The following is a 19,486-nucleotide window of genomic DNA, read 5'->3' on the forward strand; positions in this document are numbered from 1 at the left end:
AAAGGAAAGAAACTTCGAGACTTACTATTGAAGTGATACCAGAAATGTGATTTTCTTCAGTTATTTAAATGGTAGCTAAAATTACTATTTGACAAGAATATATTTTAGGCCTCTCTGATGTTATTTAACACAACTCTGTGGTTTGTAAACCTCTCCATTCAAATTCTGTAGACTAGGCACATTTAAAGCTTGCCAGTTGACACTTTATTGGTAGACTGACTCACACACTGAATTTTTGTTTATCAGTGATCTAAATAAGGTTCCAGTTTTTGTCATGGAGCATGTTGAATTCCTATAATAAAAAATAAAAAATAAAGGAAAAATTTTGATGCATCTTAAAATAAGTATAATTCTGTATTGTATTTCTTTTGCTCCCTCAAACAATTATTATTAAATCAATAATCATTAAATAAGCAGTTTTTTTAAGGGGAGGGAACATAGTGTTTATGGTCTTGCTGAGCCCTGACTTGCTGTGGAACTTTGGTCGGGTCGTTGTCTGGGCCTCAGTTTCCCTGATGGTGCTTCTCCAGGGTAATGGGTAGATGTGCCTTTGCAGTTAAATAAAAAGGAAAATAAGTAAACAGATTATGTTTATGATTAGGCTTTGACCTCCTCAAGGTTATTTAATTCCAAAATCAGCATTTTTGAGCATGTTATTTGTTTTTCTTTTCTTGATAATGATTTTCCTGAAAATCAGTTTCATCCATAAAGGTTTTGTTTGTGTGCTTCCATTGAAGGTTTACTTCAGGAAAGGAAAGGTACTCCATGATGCTGGCTTCTTAGGTGATGCCTTACAGCTGTTTCTTCAGTGCTTAGCCCTTGATGAAGATTTTGCACCTGCAAAGCTGCAAGTAGAAAAGGTAATCAGTTTACCAACCATAATGTTTCCAGGCAGGGCTAAAACACAGATCTTTTTTTAAAATACTAATTGGAAAGTTACTATAAGTGAATAATCTAACTTCAGAGCAATTTGAGAGGTTTTCATGTTTGAATGCTTAGTGTATTAAGTTATTGGATGAAATCAGAACATTTCATTCACAGATATTTTGGTGCAATATTTTTGCTTAGTTAATTTAGACATTCCCTAATAATTTATCCAGTCCACACCAGACTGAGGTTTTTAATTAAAAACTGCTGTCCTGATGTTCTGCTCAGGACTCTATTAACCTGGCCTGTGTCTTTGGCTTGGGCTCTGAGCTTGGCTTTCTTTCCATGCTGCCAATAGTATTGCCCCAACTTGTTTTGCCTTATTTTTCTTAATGCTCCATATATCATTTTCTAACATGTGTGCTGCCTGTGGTGTGTTAGTAGGTGTTAATTAAAGAGAAGAAAAAAGAAGAGGGAAGAGGGGTTTCTGATCAAATGACTTTGGGAAATATTTGGTTAATACAAATTTAACAAGTTTCTTCAGAACTTTTTAGGGCCTTTTGATATGCTAGCATGAAAAAAAAATAGCCTTCAGCACAGATCATCTAGTGAGAGTAGTCTTTAAAAAATTCTTTGAGGGCCGACGCTGTGGCGTAGCGGGATAAACCATCACCTGCTTCACGGGTATCCCTTATGGATGCAGGTTCGAGTCCCGGCTGCTCCACTTCTGATCCAGTTCCCTGCTGATGCCCCTGGGAAACCAGCAGAAGATGGCCCAAGTCCTTGGGCCTCTGCCACCTACATAGGAGGCCTGGATGGAGCTCCAGGCTCCTGGCTTTGGCCTGGCCCAGCCCTGGCTGTTGTGGCCATTTGGGGAATGAACCAGTGGATAGAAGACCTCTCTCTCTTTCTCTCTCTCTAACTCTGCCTTTCAAATAAATAAATCTTGAAAAAAAAATTCTTTGAGAAAATCAACCCTAATAAAAGTTCAGGTTCCCTGTGCTGGTGCTCTCCTCAATCTTCTCAAAACAGGCCATGTGATTTGTCACCTTGGTCGTGTTTCTGGGTTTTTGTCAAAATTGCCTGGAGTGCATGTTGAACATTCCCCTAGTCATAGGCCTTTGGAATCATCATCTCTGGAATGGAGGCATCATAATAAGCATTCCAAGAGATCCATATGTACCTTAAAATAGGAGAACATTTTTCTCAGATCCCAGCAAAGATGCTTTACAATATTTTGTTTTTCTCCATATGCTTTTTGTAAATTGTGGTATAATTTACATGTAATAAAACACATAGATTCTATATAGTTTGTTGAGTTTTGAGAAAATGAATGTACTTGTGTTAATAGCATTCCAGTCAAAATAAAGGATGTTTCTGTCACCCTAAAGCATGCTTTCATCTCCTTCCCAGTAAATCTTCCATCATCTTGCTCCCAGAGGAAACTACTGTTACATTTCTATCACCATAGAGTAGTTTTCCTATTCTAGAGATATGAATGGGATCATCTAGTGTGTACTCTTTTTGTCTGTGGCTTTCTTCTTTTTGCTTAACTATTTTAAAAATACATCCTGTAATTTTTTTCTTTTTGTTAGTGACTGTATATTTCATTATATGAACAGACCATGATGTGGTATTCAGTTAGTAGTGATTTGTGTCTGGATTATTTTGTTTTGTTTTTAAAATAATTTTGAATAAAGCTGTTATGAACATTCCTGTACAATTAATTTTGTGCACATGTGTTTTTACATCTCTTTGGTAAATTCCTAGGAGTGGAGTTGCAGGGTTATAGGGTAGGTTTGTGTTTGACATTTTTTTTTTGACATCAAAGGAAATGTAAAATAAATAAATATTAAATATTTGTTTATTTGTACAATTTTATTTCTGTTGTGTATATTTCCTTTCATAATGATTTGTGAATTACTCTGATTCTTGTGTATTTGAGAGAGTATACAGCTGAAAAATGAGACCTCCAAATTTAGACATTACGAAATGCTCTGCAGCTTGTTTGACAGCCAGAAAAAGATCAGAACCTTTCTCATAGTCTTTCTAGCCAGGGTCTTCCCCCATGTTAACTTGCCCCTTCTCTTTGAGAGTTCAGATTTATTTCTGATTTAGACATCCAGAAATTGTGATTCCGCAGCTGTGGCCTAGTTAAACTCCTACTGTTACAGAGCAGCTGCTATGTGGTGATTGCCGCATAGGTTAGTTGTCAGTGAGAAGCTAATGTAAGTATAGGGAATTTCAGAATTCTATAGTTAGAGGTCCAGGTTCTCTAGTTCACATAAGTAGTCTAATTCCAACTTTAAAATCTGCATTGCTATGAGCCATGAACTGTTTTGACTAGGATATGGCTCACAGATATTCAGAGATGAACCTTTTTGACATCACATAAGATCCTTCTTCTTATAATCCTTGTATTAAAAGGTCTGCCTTTTCCTCAGTTACCTTCTCAGTCACCTAACCAGTCCCTGGTTCCCTTCAAAGTCTTGAATCATTTCTTTGAGGTTATTTGATCCCCATTGAGGTATACTTTGGTTTCATAAAAATTTTTAATTTGTTTTATTACCTAACCAGTTCTTCTCCTCTGCTTATTAAAATAATGTCTAGAAAAAAATCTTAAAAATCTTTTGTTTAAGATTTATTTTTATTTAATCGAAAGGCATAGTTACAGAGTTGGGGAGAGAGAAGGAACAGAGAGGTCTTCCATCCACTGGTTCACTCCCAAAGCCAAGATCCAGGAGCCTTTTCTAGGTCGCCCACATGGGTGCACAGGCCCAAGCACTTGGGCCACCCTCTGCTGCTTTCCCAGGTGCATTAGCAAGGAGCTGGATCAGAAGTAACGCAGCTGGGACTCAAACCGGTCTCCTATGGGATGCTGGTGTTGCAGGTGGTTGTTTAACCTGCTGTGCCACCACTCCAGCCCCACCAAGCAATCTCAAAATCCCTCTTAGGTAAATTTATATTAAATTATCCTTAACCCAAAATTTCACATTTTCTACTACTTTTGTAATATTTCTCTTACAGATTTTGTGTGATTTGTTATCACCTGAAAACTTAAAAGAAGACCTAAAGGAGTCTTCCTGGAGTTCATTACCATGTGTTAAAAACAAACCTTTTGTTTTCCCTGTGGTAATGGGAGAATCTCAATCCCCCAGTGAGCTCAGCCCACAACAGGTAAGGGGTGAGAAAAGCTTGTCATGGTTTTAGCACCAAGTAAATATTCACTTTTAAAATTTCTTTTTTTTTTGATTTTTTTTAACTTTTATTTAATGAATATAAATTTCCAAAGTACAGAATATTGATTACAATAACTTCCCCCCCATAACGTCCCTCCAACCCGCACCCCTCCCCTTTCCCACTCCCTCTCCCCTTCCATTCATGTCAAGATTCATTTTCGATTCTCTTTATATACAGAAGATCAGTTTAGCATACATTAAGTAAAGATTTCAACAGTTTGCTCCTGCACAGAAACATAAAGTGAAAAATACTATTTGAGTACTAGTTATAGCATTAAATCTCAATGTACAGCACACTAAGGACAAAGATCCTACATGAGGAGTAAGTGCACAGTGACTCCTGTTGTTCACTTAACAAATTGACACTCTTGTTTATGGTATCAGTAATCACCCTAGGCTCTTGTCATGAGCTGCCAAGGCTATGGAAGCCCCCTGAGTTCACTGACTCTGATAATTTTTAGACAAGGCCATGGTCAAAGTGGAAGTTCTCTCCTCCCTTCAGAGAAAGGTACCTCCTTCTTTGATGACCCATTCTTTCCACTGGGATCTCACTCGTGGAGATCTTTCATTTAGGTTTTTTTTTTTCCCCCAGAGTGTCTTGGCTTTCCATGCCTGAAATACTCTCATGGGCATTTCAGCCGGATCCGCATGCCTTAAGGGCTGATTATGAGGCCAGAGTGCTGTTAGGACATTTGCCATTCTATGGATCTGCTGTGTATCTCACTTCCCATGTTGGACCATTCTCTCCCTTTTTGATTCTATCAGCTAGTATTTGCAGACACTATTCTTGTTTATGTGATCCCTTTGGTTCTTAGTCCTATCATTACGATCAATTGTGAACAGAAATTGATCACTGGGACTGGTGAGATGGCATTGGTACATGCCACCTTGATGGGATTGAATTCGAATCCCCTGGTATGTTTCCAACTCTACTGTTTGAAGTAAGTCAGCTTGAGCATGTCCCGAATTGCACATCTCTTCCCTCTCTTATTCCCACTCTTATATTTAACAGCGATCACTTTTCAGTTGTTTCAGCACTTAAGAAGAATTGTGTATTGATTACAGTATTCAACCAAAAGTATTAAGTAGAACAAACAAAAAAAATACTAAGAGGGATAACATATTAAGTTGCTCATCAACAGTCAGGGTGAGGGCTGATCAAGTCACCATTTCTCATAGTGTTCATTTCCCTTTAACAGGTTTCCTTTTTGGTGCTCAGTTAGTTGTCACCTATCAAGGAGAACAAGTGGTATTTGTCCCTTTGGGATTGGCTTATTTCACTCAACATACTGTTTTCCAAATTCCTAACAGGGATCACTTTTCAGTTAAAATTTAAACACCTAAGAATAATTGTGTGTTAATTACAGAGTTCAACCAATGGTACTAGAACAAAAAAAAATACTAAAATGGATAAAGTATTACATTGTACATCAACCGTCAGGACAAGAGCTGATCAAGTCACTGTTTCTCACAGTGTCCATTTCACTTCAACAAGTTTCCCCTTTGGTGCTCAATTAGTTGTCGCCAATCAGGGAGAACATATGATATTTGTCCCTTTGGGACTGACTTAATTCACTCAGCATGATGTTTTCCAAATTCCTCCATCTTGTTGCAAATGACCGGGTTTCGTTGTTTTTGACTGCTGTATAGTATTGTATTAAAATTTCAAATACTAGACTCTACTTAAGTTCTTTTAATCTTTTCACTTAATAGGATTTTATCTCTGACCTTTTATTTTATGCTGAAACCTTATGTGTAAAAGATTTATTATCACAATTTTAGGTCACCTATATGTCAGAAAACTTTTAATTTCAGAATTTTTAGTCTCTTAGAATATGTAAAACACTATATGAGAAGACTGCAAAAAGTTCATAGGAAATGGAATTACAAAATGTTTATTTTGGTGCAAAAAGTTTTGAAACGTATAATTTTTTATAATAAGCATTTTATGTGAACTTTTTGAAAGGCCTTCATGTTTATTTTAGTTTCTTCAGTTTCTTACAGATACAACTATATTAATGTAACTGCTTTTAAACCTCTTTGTAACATAGTCAGTTTGATGTCTAGTACTAAGTACTGGCAAAAATCATTTACTAGCCAAGAATTTAGAATTAAAAGTTAGTGCAGTTAAATGGGCGATATAAAGCTCTGGAACTTCATTTCAGTTAGATTTTTAGCAAGAGGGATAAAGGATAGCACAGAAACAGTGGCACCTTTGTTTATTGTGTTTTTGTAGAATGAAGAAATACCAGCGGTCACTTCGGAGCCTGTCAAAGGCAGCTTAAGCCGTACTCAATCAGCACAGGCTATAAATTCAGCAGACATGTCTGCCAGAGGGGACTGTCTGAAAAGAGTGTCTTCAGAACCTTTACTCTCTGTTCAGGAGAAAGGTGTTCTGCTGAAAAGAAAGTTGTCTCTTTTAGACCAGGATGTGATGGTCAATGAAGATGGGAGAAATAAGCTTAAGAAACAAGGAGGTAAGCATTTCCCTAACTCTTCCATTCAATACCTTTGTTCAGAAGGGCCCTTCAACTTTTTCCTGAACAACAAATCCTATTTGTTTTAATAGAAAATCCCAGTGAAGTCTGTATGTTTTCATTAGCTGATGGGGACATCCCAGAAGAATTAATAGATGTCTCGGATTTTGAGTGTTCTCTCTGCATGAGGTAAGTATATAAAATTTTACAGAGGATATTGATTTACATAAAATATAGTATGGATCAAGGTATTAATAGTAAAAATAACAAAACTGGAATAAAAATCAAAATGTGAATTTTAATCCTAGGGTTGCCTTTCACACATTGGGCAAATAACTGAATCTGTACCTCAGTTTTTCTTATTTAGAAAATGGAGTCAGTACTTGTGTGGCCTTTATCACAGCATTGTGGGAATCAAATGAGTCACAAAAGAATCTGGGAAGGTGTAAAGTACTATGAGATTACTGATACCACTAACACTTGGATATATACATGGTTTTAGATTTGCCTAAGAATTGTAATTTTATATCTTATGTATATGATCCTATCTTGCTTGTGTATACAATCATAAAATCCTTTTTCAATAACACTGGAGAAGGATTTTCATTGTGCAGCATGCTTATTATTGTAAAGCACTAAATGTTTTAAGAGAACATTTCTTATTTAGATAAATTATGATTGACTCAAAGGATTCATGAATTTAGGAGCCTGGGACTAGTCACGCTAGACTGATAGGAACTAACTGTTCCTGAGTCAGTCTCTTAATTCTACGCCTTTGTTTCTTCATCTGTGATTGCAAGGGATTAGACCAGATAATTCTTAAACACCTATAACTAACAGTATTCCTAGGAAATTCACAAGTATAATATTTAGGAAATAATTATAAAGTTAGTAAAAGTAGCTTTTTATGTGTTGTTCATGTATCATGTCTACTAGTAAGCCTAATATTTACAGCTCAGTTGTAATATTTAGTAGGTTATTCTCTTTTATGAATTTTATATACTGTGGCTTTTACAAGCCTTTTAAAATCATTAAGTTGATAAAATGAAAATATAAAGGCTGTGAAAAAGCCAGCTAATTATTAATAATGTATTTTATACTCTTTGAGATCTGGTGTGTATTTTGCATATACTGCCACATACGTTCAGTGGCTATTGCATTAATCAGGGCAGTCTGCCAGCCCTCCTACTGCCTCCTTGAATTAACATTAATTATCATTAATTCAAACTTTTCCGATTGATAGTTTAATGTGAAAGCTAATATGTATTTTGGTTGATTTCAGGTTGTTTTTTGAGCCAGTGACAACCCCGTGTGGACATTCGTTCTGTAAGAATTGTCTTGAGCGTTGTTTAGATCATACACCATATTGTCCCCTTTGCAAAGAAAGCTTAAAAGAGGTAAGCATTTGTATACTTATATATATCTGTTTATTGGTCTTGAATTTGGCAACGTAGTTTGATTTATTGTCAGCCATACAAAGAAACGTTTTTATGTTCAGAATGAATTATATATATGCTGAATGACCAAACAGGGTAATAGTCTATTACTCATATTGTCATGTTGGAGAAAAATGAGAATGAGAGAGTAAAGGAAAGAAGATAGGTCCTAGAGGCCAAACCCCTTGCACTCAGTTTTTTATAATGTAATTTCTTATAATAATAATTTTTAATAAAGGGGTAGTTACCTAGTCGGGATAGGCTCAGTTTTAATGACAATAGTGTTGACAGAATGCTACTACCCTGCCTCCCACTCTCAATAATAGGCTGCGTGTGAGGCCTATTCCAGTTCTCTTCACTCTGTAAACAACTCCATCCTGTAGAACCTACTGCAGGATGGAAATGTTCTCCATCTTTACTTTCCAATGTGGTAGTCAATAGCCACACGTGGATATTAAGCACTTGAACTGTGGTCAGTTTGACTGAGAAATTGTATTTCAAATTTTGTTTAATTAACTTAAACTTAAGTGAGAACATGTGACTTAGTAGCTCCCACACCGGGCAGTGCAGCTCTACAAAGTGGCAGACTGGACAGAGAGAAAGGCACCGCTTCCCTACCCCTACTCCTAGTCAGTGATGAGTGCTAATACTCCGTGATGGAAAAGCTGCCAGGTCTCAGTGGGTATTGTCTGTTACTGCTGGGAAGACAGCACCCTGTCAGTCATGCTGGAGTGACTGGAAATCTTCTGAGGTGGGGCTGCAGCCTTAGGATGTGGAACGGCAATTGCAGACTGGGAAAGGGATTCCATCTCTGACAGGATTGTCTACAGAAAAACCTCTTAACAAATAAGAATAAAAATTAAGAAAACCATTTTGAATGTAAATTTGAATGTAAATAACTGTAAAGTTATTTCCTGTATAGAAAACATAGCTCTGTACAGATAATTGTAATAGCATAGGTATCGTTACGTGTCAAATGTACAAATAGAACAAGCTGATAAGTGTGTATATACACACACAGACACACCCACAGAGTGTTCATAGAGTAAGAAAGCGTAAGCTTATTCGTAAACACTTTGCTAGTTACACTTTCAACTAATATGCTCAGTATTTTCAGATGAAGAATTTTCAATGTGCTATTTTAACTGGCTTCTCGGCTGGCGCCGCGGCTCACTAGGCTAATCCTCCACCTTGCGGCGCCGGCACACCGGGTTCTAGTCCCGGTCAGGGTGCCAGATTCTGTCCCGGTTGCCCCTCTTCCAGGCCAGCTCTCTGCTGTGGCCAGGGAGTGCAGTGGAGGATGGCCCAGGTGCTTGGGCCCTGCACCCCAAGGGAGACCAGGAGAAGCACCTGGCTCCTGGCTTCGGATCAGCATGGTATGCTGGCTGCAGCGTGCCGGCCGCGGCAGCCATTGGAGGGTGAACCAACGGCAAAGGAAGACCTTTCTCTCTGTCTCTTTCTCTCACTGTCCACTCTGCCTGTCCAAAAAAAACAAACAAACAAACAAACAAACAGGCTTCTTAGTTGCTGTTTAGTTTAATTATTATGCTTTTTTTCAGATAAAGTATTAGACTCATTGCTTTAATTTAGAAATATTTCATCTTTTAAGATGTTTGGAAATGGAAGAAAAATATATTAAGCATACTTTTTGAAAATGTAACGAACATACTGTTTAAAATGTTTATCTTGTGTCCAACTTTGAAGACATGTTATTTAATTTGTCAAATCTGAATGTATATAATATAGCAACACATAATTAAATAATGTTGGTATGCCCTACAGCTATATTTTTCCTATTTGTCCTTTTATTTTACTCATTTTTTTCCATTTAAAGATATCTGAAAGATGATTTTTACAGCAGCACAGTACTTCAGTGTTTTAACCATTTCTGTGTTGTTACATATATAAGCTGTTTGGTTCTCTGTTTTTTTGTATATCATACTTTTATGACCATCATTTAAAATTAATGATCATATGCATGTTTAGGTTAAATTCTTGGGAGGTGAATTACTGGATCAATAGTCTTTTTAATAAAGTCCTGAAAACCAATTGCCAGGTTACCTAGCACCCCTGAAATGTTACACAGGTTGAGCTTCCCCAAATTTCATTACCTACTTATGAATTCTGAAACATTTTTAATAAATTAAGGGAAATGGTAGTAGGATTGCTTTCATAATATTTGAGATTTGATTAATTTTATAACAAATTTTAAGCACCCTGCTCTAGGGTACCTTTCTCCAAAGTGTAATTCACTTTCTAAAGGCAAGGTCCTAGCCAGCAGCATCTGTTCCCCCCCAAAAATCTGTTAGAAATACAAATTGCCAGTTACTCTCTCAGAAACTCTGGGGTGGGTCTCAACAAACTGCATTTTAACAGCCCTCATTCACGCTGAAGTGTGAAAACACCGCTGTAAACCTTCCCCACCTCTCCCACTTTCTCATCTACTCTTCACAGGATAATGATAAAAACCCTTGTTTTGCTGGCCATCTAGTTTAAAGTATGGCTTCTCTTTATCTTGTGATTGTCTCCCAAGAGTTTTTCCTCACTACTTTTATGAAGTGAGTATGGATTGGGTACTTTTCTTTGTACAAGGTTCGGCGTACACACTGGCCTGGCCCCTGGCCCTAAGCAATTTTGAGTTTAATTTTAGAAATGTAATATCTCCATATCAGTAAAATACAGTACAGGGAATAGAATATGCCTTTCATGTAGTAAAATATGGGGTTCTAGGGAGACAAAAAAATAGACGACTTTATGAGAAAGGTAACATTGGAGCCAGACTTTGAAGGATAGGCTTTGCATAGGCAGGAATGACACCAATGGCTTTTATCAATTAGAATAAACAATGTTGCATAAATGCACAAGGACCACAGTTGTCTAGAGTATTTAGGAAGTAGTGCCAATGTATCATTTTGTAGAAGTGAAGGTGGAGGGATCGTACAGAAAAAGCCCTGTCTTCTTAAGGGTCTGAATGATAGCAGGTGACAGTGGAAGGAGAATCTGGAAGGAGAGTTATCTGGAGACTGCCTCTGAAACTGGGAACAAAGCGGTGTTGATTTTCTTCAATAAGGCAGATGCATTCTTTTCTTTGTTCCCCATCTTTTTGTTTCCCCATGCAAGTGGTAGTTTCAGTACCCATGAGCTGTCAGATGGAAGCCAGCCTTTACTGTGGGAGATGGCAGGGGCAGGGCTTCTACTGAGGAGGAATCTGGTCAGTTCCTTCATACAGTGCTTGGTTCGAGTTGCCACGTTAATGCTGTTGAGCAGAGCCTCTGACAGGTCTGCTCGCCTAGCTTCGTCCATTGCAATGTTCCCTCTCACTACTTACACTAATTCAGAATCAACTGTATACAAATGTAATAAAGGCTTTAACATATATTAGTTCAATTGTTTTGCCTGTTTTATACTGTAGGAAAACAACTACTGGAATGTAAAATCATATTGTCTTTTAGTATCTAGCAGATAGGAGGTACTGTGTCACACAGCTGTTGGAAGAATTAATAGTGAAGTATCTACCTGATGAACTGTCTGAGAGAAAAAAAATATATGATGAAGAAACTGCTGAACTCTCACAGTAAGTTTCTTCTCATAAAGTCAATCACACTCTAACCCTACCTTTAAAATACTGAAGAGGAGCCTTCTTATTTAACTCAGTCTGGTCAGAGCTGGGCAGCTTCCCCTGTCCTCACAAGACAGAATTTTAGTAAAGTTCTTCTGGTGTCATCCAGATGTTGGCTAAGGTGTTATTGCCTTGGCTTTCTGGGCTGAAGCAGTATTTGAGGTGGGGGAGGATTTTCTGTGGCTACATCAGGCAGTGGAATGGGGCATGGAGGTGGACCTGGAAAGGCGTGGTGTTGGTGAGAGCAGCTCTCATGTGTGGTGCAGGGGCGAGGAAGGCTGTGCAAACAGGACCAGGAGATTTTTACCCAGCTAAAGATTTGCAGGGGCATCTTAGAAACCTTGAGACCTGAGATTGAAACTGGAAGGGGTGACCTAGGGACCAAACATGCACTTTATAACATTCCTGCCAGGGAGCAGAACTGAGTTAGTGTCAGGGGAGTAGAGCCCCCGAGGGTAGTAGTACCTGCCACCATGAGAGGACGTGGTAACTAACTGGAGTCCGGCAGGCCTGGCTCTGCTTCCTGTGGGTTTGTCTGGGACTGTTCTCCCTTTCTTGCCCTTATCGTTCTTCCCTCTTTGGCCAAGCACTTGGGGCTCTTTAAATTTCTTTTACAGGTTTTTAGCTTCTTAACTCTGTTTCTCTAACTTTATTCTAACTGAACACACTAAAGAACAAAATTGTAATGTTAGCAACTTTTTTCTTCCATTCTTTTTCAAAGCACAAATTCAATATTTTGTTTCTCACTTTCTAAAAACATTGTGCTTCCAGACTTTTTTTCTCAGTATGTCCTTCAGATGTCTTCAGTGGGCCAGTGGCCTTGAATAGAGGAAAGATTTCCAAACCTCATTTTACAAATTTGATATGGATTTGGCTTCCCATGAATTGATATTTCATTGCGTGATTTTATGATGGAAACTATTCTGATGTGAGGATGACGAACCTTTTTGGCCAGCACTTAGAAAGCTAGATTTAAGACAGCTGCATTTATGCATTTGTAATCTCAAAACCTAATGGTCCTGCCAGACCGCCCACAGCAGAGTGGTATAAGCCAAGGACAGATGAAGTAGGAACTGAGGAAAACTGAATTGGGGAGGGAAATGAGGGGGAGTCTTGATGCTCACGCACAGGGCTGTTTTGTTAATACATGTTTTAAATATGGTTTTATTAAGTACTATGTTTACATAAGTAATTTGTGATTTTAAAGAAAAAATAAAAAACATAAATAAGTAGGAAAAGAAAGCCATCTGCAACCTGAAGGAATTTACTCTTAGCCTATATCCTTCCAGACTTTCTATAAGTAAGTTTTATATACACTATATAAAATATTTAAAAGTTGGGATCATATTATTCATATTGTATAACTTTCTCTTCTCACTGATAGAATCTCTTTCCTAAGTCAGTATTATACACATCATCGTTTAATGGAAACGCTATATAGTCCTGTACCACATAACAAGGTTTCAGTTGATGGTAGACCCTGGTACAACAGGGATCCTGTAAGACTATCGCCTGGTGACATCTTGGCTGCCTTAGTTTGTGTAGGTACACTGTGTGATGTTTGCACAAAGACGAAATTGCCTAATGACGCGTTTTCCAGAACACCCCTGTCATTAAGCAATGCATGACTGTATTCCATTTTATGGCTATGCTATAATTTATTTACTAGCCTCTTTATGCTTCCAAGTTTTGGCTGCTACCCACAGTGCTATGTGAATACTCATGTAGTACTTACAGAATTATTTCTAAAAGTAAACCTACTGGTTCAAAGAACATGAATATCTTTTAAGTTTTTGATGTATATAGCCAAATTCTTCTTAATCGTGGTTGTACTGTTCTACCATGCCTTCCACACTGCCAGTTTTTCTTACACTCTTGCTAAAACTATTTGTTGCCTTTATCTCTCTCTTACTTTCTACTTTTCTGGCAATGAAAAATGGTATATCATTTTAGTTATGTGGAGGAAATGTCGTCTTGTTGAATTACTTTTGATAGTGTGAAAATATTTTACTGCCTACGAATTTTTAGTTGTTTTTTTTTTCTGTTGTGGGAGCTCACTTTTTCTAATTGTCATCTAAATATGACTATGAATGTTTTATGGATAAAAGACATTAACTTGGTCATATTTTATAAGTATTTGAAACAGGTTCTTAATATAAATATTAGTTATAGTCAATTCCCTTTTGAGTCATAAAGAAACAGTTCTATGTAATAACCTGGCATCTCAAAATTCACACTTTTATAAATAAAATGTGGCAGATTTTATATATGAATATTGCATCAATTTGAACTTAGTAGATGGGAGATTGAATCTTGTTCTTGACAGGAATTACAGTAACCTTATTTAGAACTGATTTCTTTTTGTTTTACATTAATTGAGTATTGTTGGAACCTTCACTTGTTGTTCTTGTATGTTCTGATGTAAAATAATGAGGCTTTTTCTCCTTCAGCTTGACCAAGAATGTTCCCATATTTGTTTGCACTATGGCCTACCCCACTGTGCCTTGCCCTCTTCATGTATTTGAGCCAAGATACAGACTGATGATTCGAAGAAGTATACAGACTGGAACCAAACAGTTTGGGATGTGTGTCAGTGATACACAAAATAGGTATGCTGTTTGTGAATTACATAGTTGTATTTCTTTAGGAACTTTCTTTGAATAGGGATGAGATTTGCATGATTGTGTTTGAACTCTTGATACTAATCGAAGTTTTTCTTTCAGTTTTGCAGATTATGGTTGTATGTTACAAATTAGAAATGTGCATTTCTTGCCTGATGGAAGGTCTGTGGTTGATACAGTTGGAGGAAAGAGGTTTAGGGTTTTAAAAAGAGGAATGAAAGATGGCTATTGCACTGCAGACATTGAATATCTGGAAGATGTTAAGGTATGAAAAATGTTCTTTCACAGCACACAGATTGGTGTTTTCTAGGCATATGAATCAGTTCTTTCTGTTAGACCCTGATCATTGATAGTTGGGAGAATTAGCTACAAGTTACTGTTTTGTTTTTTAAAAAGTAGGTATTTATTTTCATTTTATTTGAAAGGCAGAGGGACAGAGAGAGAGCTCTTATTTGCTGGTTCTCTCCCAAATGCCTGCAACAGCCGGGGCTGAGTCAGGCCAAAGCCAGGAGCCTGGAACTCAATCCAGGTCTCCCACATGGGTGGAAGGGTCTCAAGTACTTGGGTTATCACCTGCTGCCTTTCAGAGTGCACATTAGCAGGAAGCTAGAAGTGAAAACCAAGACTCACGCCCAGGTTCTCCAGTATGAAATGTGTGTCCCAAGCAGTATCTTATGGACTGCACCAAATGCCTGCCCTCAAGTTACCTTTTTCTTCTTGCTCTTAAGTCATTATATATTATAAGAGAACCTGGGAGAAGGAATCTAGGTCTTCTTTTCTAGAGACTTAATAACCAGCATGGTGTGTACAATGCACATGAACATATTTACGCATGTACGTGTGTATATATGCACAGTAGGTCCTTAACAATAGCCACTGACTAAGGTGAACTGTCAACCCATGTACATTTTTAAAGATTGCTAATGTCTGCTCTGCTTTTTGAATTTATTAATAGTCAAAGCTAATATAATCAGCAGATTAAAATTTGATCTAAAGGTAAATACATAAAATCCTTGTGGAATTATTTTTGTGTATTAAGAGTGTTCTTGTGCCCAAGATAGCCTTACTGATAAAATACAGTTACGTGTTAAATTAAAACTCTCGGGCTTCACTGATACAGAATTGTCAGTAGATATATTGGTGAAATCTTACCAGAATGGGGTTATTATTTCTTGGATAGGGTTAATGTGGGCCTTTTGATGTTTCTAAAATAATTCAGCAAATGCAGTTAGTTTAGGTGTCACAAAAACAACTTGTGATATCAAATATCAAATGGAAGACAGTTTCTTTTGGCAGGGCTCTATTAGAAAATATATATCTTATACTATCATTGTTCACTGATCAACCCGTCATCACAGTCAATATTTATCAAGTATTGACACTGGGCATTTCATAAGCATTAGTTCATTGAATTTTCACAGTTCTGTGAATTAGCAGATGAGGAAAGTATGGTTCAAGTATTCATCACTTTGCCCAAGATCCTATGGGTATATCACAAAAATGACTTAAAGCCAACTCTCTGGCTCCATGTTCTGAGCTTTATCATTATACCATATTGCCTATCTGCTGATCAACTTGATTAGCTTCACATTGCTTGTCATATCATAAAGAAGAGGTGAGGATACTGTGCTTTGTGCAGCATGCCAAAAGTATTGTGTGAATTGAAACTTTGAGTTTATTAACATAGTGTATGCCTTAGGACTGGTTAATGAATTCATTTGCTAAAGGCATTGTTCTTTGTTAAACTGATAATCACTTTAGTTCTTGGTAAATTTACATTACCTTATTATATAATTATATGTGTAATTATATATATTAATTATATTCATGTTGTTGGTTTTGATGACAAAATCCCTTGGGTATGTGGCCAAATATATACATCTCTGTCTCACATTCACACACACACACACACACACATATACATACACATAGATACTTCAAAAAAGATCATGGAGGCTGGCACTGCGGCTCACTTGGCTAATCCTCGGCCTCCAGCACCCTGGGTTCTAGTCCCGGTTGGGGCGCCGGATTCTGTCTCGGTTGCCCCTCTTCCAGTCCAGCTCTCTGCTGTGGCCTGGGAAGGCAATGCAGATGGCCCAAGTGCTTGGGCTCTGCACCTGCACGGAGACCAGGAGGAAGCACCTGGCTTTTGGCTTCAGGTCGGCGTGCTGGCTGTAGCGGCCATTTCGGGGGGGGGGGGGGGGGGGTGAACCAACAGAAAAAGGAAGATCTTTCTCTCTGTCTCTCTCTCTCACTCTGTCTGTCAAAAAAAGAAAAATAAAGTTCATGTAAAGTAGAATTTAAAAATAAGCTTATTTTGGTGCAAAAATTTTTTTAAATCTGTGCTAGTTTTTTCATAGTACACATTTTCTATGAACTTTTTTGAAGACCCCCTTGTACACATTTATGTGCACGTATGTACACACAATACACATGAGGGGACTTCGAAAAGTTTATGGAAAACTCAAAAAATAAATTTATTTTGATGCAATTGACATCCATGCATAGTTTTTTCATAATATACATTTTCAATGAACTCCTTGAAAATACCCTCATATATATATATATATATATATATATATGATATGATAGAATAGCATATTGGATGCATTACAGATTTGAAATCTGAGTTCTCTATGTCTTTGTGTTCTTACGAATGTCTAGCAATTTTTTCTCTCTCTAGTGTCTTCATCCATGTGATTTTTTTGTTCATTCTGAAACAGTGTCTCAAAATATTTTTTATGTCAGTGTTTTTTCTTATTATAATCATTCTGTTTTCTGTTACTTATGAAATTACAAGTTAGTAAAATTCATAACTTTTAAAAGTTTTGAAAATGTTTACCTGCTTTCTTTGCTGGCTACTTTTTCCGTCTCAGGGTTATGATTCTTGTCGTCCTTGCTTTGTAGGTCCCACAGTTTACTTCCTTGAATTTTTTGAGTGTGTAAAAGCAGATACTTCTTTTTTCTTTTTTAGTGACCTAAGTCATTAAATTTATTTCTTGCTCAGGTCCAGTCCAGTGTAATGTAGTAGGGGCCCATATATTGTATTGTCTTTCCAAGACAAAGATTCTTCAATTACATGTCTTTTCTACCTTTTCAAAATTTGTTTCTGTTGTGGTAAAACTTGTAAAACATTAAATTTAACATTTTTTATAATTTAGAGGTTTTTTATTTTTAAATTATACTTACTATGCCATAAATTCTTAGGGAATGGGTTCCAGCAGCTCATGCCCCTTTTCAGTGGTTCTGACAAATGGAGCTTTCCTGGGTGGAGCAGGCTGGGTCTTTAGTTGAAACCAGTTGCCTTTCTCTTTGGTTTCCTTCTTTTTCTGATCATTTTCCTTCACACATTTCAGGAAGCTATCATGGCTCTTAAGAGTGCTTAATATACTCAATATGGACATTAATTCTCTTGGCAAGAATCTTACCCTTAACTTTTTTGTTTACAATGCTAACAGCATGTTGGGTAACGTTGTGGACTCTTGCAGTTTTGCCATGGTAACATTTCTGGGGCACTCCTTTTTGAACAGTACCTATTTCCTGCTGTCTACAATATAAGCTTTCTTGTAGGTGCACATCTATGTGGCCAAAGGAATGACTCCTGTGTTCTCTAAAAGGCCCGGAGAACGTGTGTCAGTACCTCTCCTTGTCTTTGTGTCTATCATCTTGATGAATTACTGGAAGATGGCTCTTCCATTGAAAGGAGGCCACAAAATTTACCTTTTAACCAAAGAGTTCAACATTCATGTTATTGAACAGAATGCAGATGGTTTTTAAAGTTTAATTTTAATTGTCATTTTAAATCTTCTAAAATAAATGTTCTTTTGTCTCTGATGTGCTATAGTCTTAGCTTTTATATTTCAAGATGTTTTTAGAATCCCTTTGTTGTTTTTGTATTAGTCATGCTTGAAGTATGAGTGGCTGAGTCAGGCCTGGTATTTGCTCAGATGAGTTAATGTATGTACAGCCAAGCACTGCCCAGCACGTAGCAAGCGGAGTACACGTGTGTTAGGGAAATCAATGTACAAGGGTGTGTTAATGTTAGACCTTCCCGCCTGTGTTCTGTGGCACTACTTTTGTGGATCTCAGCTGGAGGACTGAAGCATTTAATTTTATATTGGCAGCTTGGTGGCCCAGCAGTTGAAAGGGTGCTCCAAGAGGTTGTACAGGTAGCCACAGTCCTGGGACTTTTCAGCAGAAGTTGATTGTTGTGCAATTTATCTGCTAGCTGTTGACTTACTGGATTCGTGTGCGAAGTTATTTGTTGCTCTTTTTTGATTGTGGTTGTGCTCTAACTTAGTTTTCCTGGTTAAAGCTGTAATTTTACCTGTTCTCCTGATATTCACGCTCTGCCATGTCTGCATCCTGATGCTCCATCTTTCCTTGTATTGCAGCAACTGCATTCTACTTTCTTCTGCACTGCTTTAAAAAGGCAAACAGAATTCCAAATTTCTGAAGACCTTTGGACCAAAACTCACTGTCAATCTTAGCCCTCCCACTCTGGGGGCTGTTAAGTAGGATTCTACAGTATTACACTGCTAAGTTAGCAAGGCTTGTGGAGGTCAGGCCATGCCATGTTTCTTCAGTTTGGCACATTATCTATGTGAAGCAGAAATATGTGCTATTATAGTGTAAGAACATACTGTAATAATTCTGCGTGGAAAAAGAGCCTCCCAGTTCTTCTGAGACTTGTTGGCATTTCTATAGGATTAGTGATATGGACGGGGGAAATTAGACACAGAAGTCTCATTGCCTATTTTCTTTCCAGGTTGAAAATGAAGATGAAATAAAGAACCTCAGAGAGCTTCATGATTTGGTGTACTCTCAAGCCTGCAGCTGGTTTCAGAATTTAAGAGACAGATTTCGAAGCCAAATTCTTCAGCACTTTGGATCAATGCCTGAGAGGGAGGAAAACCTTCAGGTAAGATGACTTTGATATTGCTTCCAAAGGTCTCTCTTTTTTGTAAGCCCAGATTAGTAGATTTTTAAATTTAACTTCCAATTGCCTTTAAAAGTATTTATTTTGAGAGATAGATAGATAGATAGATAGATACACACGCACACACACACAATAAGAAAGAATTCTCCCACCTACTGCTTCCCACCCTAAATGACTGCAGCAGCTAGGGCTGGGCCAAACCAAAGTCAGGATATGGGAATGTAATCTGGATCTCCCACCTGGGTGGTAGCAACCCAAATACTTTAGCCGTCACCAGCTGCTTCCAGG

The 19,486-nt window shown here is 37.5% G+C and overlaps 1 protein-coding gene across 3 annotated transcripts in view; it reads left to right on the forward strand.

Annotated features, from left to right (window-relative positions):
* LONRF1 (LON peptidase N-terminal domain and ring finger 1) overlaps positions 1-19,486 on the forward strand; it is a 39,458-nt gene that overhangs the window by 15,732 nt on the left and 4,240 nt on the right. For 2 of the 3 annotated variants that reach the window (XM_070068511.1, XM_008274063.4), the window contains exons 3-11: positions 738-860; positions 3,895-4,044; positions 6,343-6,583; positions 6,676-6,772; positions 7,866-7,980; positions 11,472-11,593; positions 14,089-14,247; positions 14,362-14,524; positions 19,028-19,180. In XM_070068511.1, coding sequence (XP_069924612.1) covers positions 738-860; positions 3,895-4,044; positions 6,343-6,583; positions 6,676-6,772; positions 7,866-7,980; positions 11,472-11,593; positions 14,089-14,247; positions 14,362-14,524; positions 19,028-19,180 — 1,323 coding nt within the window. The remainder of the gene's footprint in view (positions 1-737; positions 861-3,894; positions 4,045-6,342; positions 6,584-6,675; positions 6,773-7,865; positions 7,981-11,471; positions 11,594-14,088; positions 14,248-14,361; positions 14,525-19,027; positions 19,181-19,486) is intronic. The other variant, XM_070068512.1, reaches the window with a different exon arrangement.

The sequence above is a fragment of the Oryctolagus cuniculus genome, chromosome 2 (assembly GCF_964237555.1).
Source record: "Oryctolagus cuniculus chromosome 2, mOryCun1.1, whole genome shotgun sequence".
NCBI lineage: Eukaryota > Metazoa > Chordata > Mammalia > Lagomorpha > Leporidae > Oryctolagus > Oryctolagus cuniculus.